General features: G+C 43.0%; 1 protein-coding gene across 1 annotated transcript; it reads left to right on the forward strand.

The window, feature by feature from the left end:
- Positions 1-1,473: 1,473 nt before the first annotated feature.
- Positions 1,474-5,047, forward strand: LOC121937383. Its single transcript, XM_042480546.1, has 3 exons — positions 1,474-1,561; positions 2,395-2,527; positions 4,033-5,047. Exons 1-3 carry the CDS (start codon positions 1,498-1,500, stop codon positions 4,523-4,525), a joined length of 690 nt encoding a protein of 229 aa, XP_042336480.1. The 5' UTR covers positions 1,474-1,497; the 3' UTR covers positions 4,526-5,047.
- Positions 5,048-5,363: the final 316 nt, after the last annotated feature.

Here is a 5,363-nt window from a genome sequence, read left to right on the forward strand (position 1 = left end):
AGGATTAAAGGCCCTGTCCCCCCCTCCCCACTCCTTTCCTATTCCTTCCCTTTCTTTTTCTCTTCTCCATTGAAAAGGAGATGATGAGGAGCTTGGGTTAAGTGGCAAGGAGAAAGTGGTAGGAAACTTTCTCATTATGCCAGATAGAGAGGGGTTCCCACTTTTGGGGAATTCACAGGTGCAAACAAAAGCAAGACTGCCTCCTTTTATGCTTGTTTAAAACACAGCACACAATGGACCGGTGGATGGAATGTTGTGCAGGTCAAAAGTTTAATTGGGTTTTAGACAGGAGTACACAAAATCATCTTGTTGTCCTTCCTTCAGAGGGATGGAGGCTAATCGCTGTGTGAATTGCCAAAGAATTATATCTTCCCAGGAGAGCTGAAAAATTCCTGAGGATCTAAACTTACTTTTGAGTTTGGAAAACACACACAAAATCCCCAGGAAGCTGGTCCAGTCCATGGACTTGTAGAATTCTGCATTATTATTATTATTATTATTATTATTATTATTATTACTATTATTGCCCACCCTCCATATCCACAGATTTTTTATCCACAGATTCAAGCATCCACGGTTTGAAAATATTAAAAATATATTCCAAAAAGCGAAGCTTGATTTTGTCATTTTATATAAGGGACACCATTTTACTATGCCATTGTATATAATAGGACTTGTGCATCCACAGATTTTGATATCAACAGGGGGTCCTGGAACCAAACCCCAACGGATACTAAGGGCCCACTGTTGTCCACATATTCCCCGTCTCTCAAGCTAGACTCTTGCCCATGTATAGTCTTCAAAACCAGCCAAATTCTTCTGGCACTTGAGCCTGATATTCCCAAAAGCCCCTCTTTTCATTCTTGTTGTGTGCCTTCAAGTTGTTTCTGACATATGGCAACCCTCAGGTGAACCTATCTTGGGTTTTTTGGGGGATGAGTGTGTGTGATTCATCCATGGTCAGTGTCACCCAAAGGGTTTCCATGGCCAAGTGTGGAATTGATCTCAAAGGTCATGGCCCAATGCTCAAATTACTACGCCACATTGGCTCTCCATACCTAGCAGTTGAAGTCCATTCTCAGCAAGGGGGAAAACTAACAATTTTTAGATTGTTGTGGGTTTTTCGGTGCCCCAGATGCTTGCGAACCATCAGGAATAAACTCTTCTAGAACATGGCCACATGGCCCCAAAAAACCCACAAAAACCTATGGATGCTGACCATGAAAGCCTTTGACTTCACAATTAACAATTTGCTGCCCTTCTATGGCACCTTGGAGCTTCTCCCTGAGATGGCAACCTCCTTCTGCCTAATAGTAGGGCTGGTTCTCCTCCTATGAGTTTCTCAAGGTCCCCTTGCCTACTTTGTCCTGTCCTCCATCCTGCTCCAGGTATAGATTATGCTGTCAGAATGTTGTTCAGAATCCTGAGGCTGTCACTGCATTTCCATGGCAGGTCACTAGGCAGTCAGCATGGGCCCATTCAAAGACTAAAGCAACAATGGCTGGCTTCTCTAAAACCTTCCTCCTGTTCTCCATCTTCATCACGTCACACCTATGTCAAGGTAGGATATCCCCAAAGCACCGAGACTTGTGTTGTACCCGTGACCTCCACCGTTGTAACACGCCTGCTTTTGTGTCTGTTACTTCTGGCTCTACTAGAGACACATCTAACCCATGGCCCACAACTGTGATGGGTTGAGAGAGGACAACCTTTTTTGGCTGTCAGGCTATCCAGAGGATACAAGGAGAGAGTTAGGGAGCTGGGTATGTTTAGCCTGGAGAAGAGAAGGTTAAGAGGTGATATGACAGCCCTGTTTAAATATTTGAAGAAGTGTCATGTTGAGGATGGAGCAAGCTTATTTTCTGCAGCTCCAGAGAATAAGAACAATGGGTTCAAACTACACGAAAAGAGATTCCAGCTCAACATTAGGAAGAACTTCTTGACAGAGCTGTTCAACAGTGGAACGCAGTCCCTCAAAGGGCGGTGGAGTCTCCTTCTTTGGAGGTCTTTAAACAGAGACCAGATGGCCTTTTGGGTCTCCTCCAATGCTTTGATTGTGAGTTCCTCCATGGCAGGTTGTTGGACCGGATAACCTTTAGGGTCTTCTCCAACTCTATGATTCTACCAGCTCTGCTGAAAATGTCCAAAAACCATTCTAAAATGGATACTGAAATCCACTTTTGCTTTTGATACATCTCCACCCATGAACAGTGGTTCCCCAGCTTTGATTCTCCAGATGTTTTGGACTTTGACTCCAAGAAGCCCCAGCCAGCTTGGTCAGCAGCCAGGAATTCTGGGAAGTGAAGTCCAAAACATCTGGAGGACCAAAGTTGGGGAACCCTTCAGCCTTGAATTAACCGTTTCTCTGCAAACTTTTGTTGTTGCTGTTGATAGAAACAGATTCCACGGACAGGCAGAAACTGAGGCAAGACTTGCTTATTGCTGTGATGTGCATATTCTTGGTGCTCTTAATCATGCTCATCGCTGGATGCACCTTCCTGCACTATAAGCTAATGACAAAAGACATGTAAGTATGACACAGATTTATTGATGTATAAATAGTTCTCCATGAAAAAGAATACTTGAGTCATCTCACTGAGAAAACAGGGGACAGCTATCAGACTCTTCACACTTTGTTATTTTTGAGCAGAAAATGTTTTTCCCCTCCATGTGCATTTTATTTATTCCTTTTATAAGCCAAATTTCTCCTGGAGTGGGATCCAAGACAGTTCACAGAAGGAAATAAATGAAAATCAATCCAAAAATCTAATTTTCACTCCTCTATTTTTTGTGGATTTTTTGTTTGTTTTGTTTTTGCACAGGAAAAAAAATGCATGTTGTGCAAGAGTCTGTGGTCACTTTGTCAAAATGTTGTGTTGCAAAAAGCAAAGTCCCTGAAACCCAAAAAAATCAAACATATTGCTTATGCACAATTTTGTGCACACATTAATTTGTTGAGAAAAGTCGAGAAGTGTGAGTTGCTGCCCAAAACTGTGTATTCAAAACAGTTTTGAAAAGGACTGAAGCATCTAATGCCACTCTTGGATTTTAGCCAGTAACATTGGGCTTAGGACTTTCCTTCAGCCTATCTTACTTAAAAGGGCTTTTCTGTAAGGACTAAATAAGTAAGAAAAACTCATTCCAACAGCTCTTTGAAGGAGTGACAAAACAAAAAGAATGCCACCATTCAGTTGCATATGGCCCAAAGCAAGTGGAATTAAACAGTTGTAAGTGGTGGGTTCCTTGCCATACCAGTGGTATGGTGAATCCTCTATAGTTTTTGGTCTAAAGAAGTTTTCAGTTCCTTGGGCATAGTTTTCAGTTCCTTGGACAGGTCCTTTAAAAGAACAGGCATGATGGAAGCCACCAGCTACTACCAGGTGTGAGCACATGTGTGTGTGGTTTTGGTCTCATCCACTTTGAGCTCTGGCTTCACCCACCACTGGCCTGCATCTCTCACCCCACATGAAAGGTGGTTGTTGTCGTGTGCCTTTAAGTTGTTTCCAATTTATGGCATTCCTAAATCGATTCTATCATGGGTTTTTCTTGGCAAGTTTCTTCACAGGGGGTTTGACATTGCCATCCTCCTGTGGGACTTGCTCAAGTGGGTTTACATCAGCGGTTCTCAACCTGTGGGTCATGAACCCTGTGGAGGTTGAAGGACTCTTTCACAGGGGTCACCTAAGACCATCAGAAACACATATTTCCAATGGTCTTTGGAACCGAGACACCACAATTTTATACTTGGGGGTCACCACAATATGAGGAACTGTATTAAAGAGTGGTGGCATTAGGATGGTTGAGAATCATTGGTTTACATGGTCAAGCTGGGATTTGAACCCTGGTCTTCAGGGACATAGTTTAATACACAGACCATTACACTACATTGGCTTCATACTTGAAAGGTCACTCATTGGCCAATACAGATCCTCAGGATATAGATAGCTCCTCACCTCTACTCTAATCTAGTACTGTAGCCGCTCAGAAAATCCATCCCAATTTTTGATGTTGCTGTTCTTGTTGTTCTTGTAGCACCACTAATAACTATCCTGTAAATGCCCTGAAGACGGATCTGAAGCCTTACGCCATCCAGACCCGCTGTGTAGAAACCAAAATTGTCCTGTCTCCTTCCCAGGACAACCACTTGTATTCTCCAGAGTGGACACCATCCCAGTTGCCGTCCCATCAGCTACCAAACCAACGGCCACCCCAACGGCTTTCTCAGAAGCCACGCCGGCTCTCGTCCCCAAACCCAGAAGACCCAGAACCTGAAGAGTCCAATGCATTGCTACCAGAAGAGAAGTCCAGTATGCTGTCTATCAGCCGCATCTACAGGAGCCATTCCTCCGAAAGTGTTCATTCCGACTCATCCGGTAGTGTGTACTCGCAGGAGCATTTTGAGCTGTTGTACCTTTCCTCCAGGAGCGAGTCTCTCCAAGATGAGAAAGTACCTCAGGTCACCAAAGAGCATGAGGAAAGTGCTGAATCTGGGAGCTTCATGCTCTGTGCCATCCACAAGAAGTGAGGAACAAGATAGAGTGAGATGGACAGAACTTGCTTCTTACTTTGTTCCATGGCTTTCATCCATAGCTGGTTGTTACCATGTCAGTAGGGTGGATGGTGGATCACTCCAGGTTTGCCTGAATGTTCAAAGATCTACCCAAGGGGCTGAAGCCTATCCCCCTCCCAAACAGGTTCAGTCCCCTGGGATAAATCCTTCAAAATTAAGGCCAAAACTAGGAATGGATTCACTGCCCTACTGACATGCGAGCCACCATTGTCCATAAAGCCACATCTGCTCAAGCACCAAGTTCACTGAAGACGGTGTCAAAATGTTCTCACAGCAATGGCTTGAAGCTTTGTCTTTAGCAGGAGGTGAACTGAAAGCAAACCTCATTTTGTCAAATGTATTTATATGTTAAATTAACTAATCATAGCAAAAAAAAAGAAATGGACTTTTGTACTCCTGCAAAGAACATGGAACAGGGAATAATCAGTGTGACTTGGAATCAGAAATGGATTTTCGATGAGTTAAATAAATGACTTACTGGAGGGATTATATATATCTATAAATTTGAAATGAAAAAGAGCAGGAAAAAGTATTGATTGCATGGCAAGGAGGGAGTGAAATGCAACCACAGAGTTTTAAGAATTTCTACTCAAGTCTGCTTTTCTTTTTGTTTTCTTATGGATTCAAATGATATGGAATTAAGTGGATACCGTGGTCCCAGATGTAGGATCTAGATGTCTGGGAATCTTGGCTTTCACATTTGAAAAGAGATTCTAGTCCTCATTGTTAAAAGAGATACAGACTCCACTTGCAATGTTTTAAATGCAATTCAGAAAGCTGAGGATAAATGCCC

The sequence above is a fragment of the Sceloporus undulatus genome, chromosome 7 (assembly GCF_019175285.1).
Source record: "Sceloporus undulatus isolate JIND9_A2432 ecotype Alabama chromosome 7, SceUnd_v1.1, whole genome shotgun sequence".
Taxonomy (NCBI): Eukaryota; Metazoa; Chordata; class Lepidosauria; order Squamata; family Phrynosomatidae; genus Sceloporus; species Sceloporus undulatus.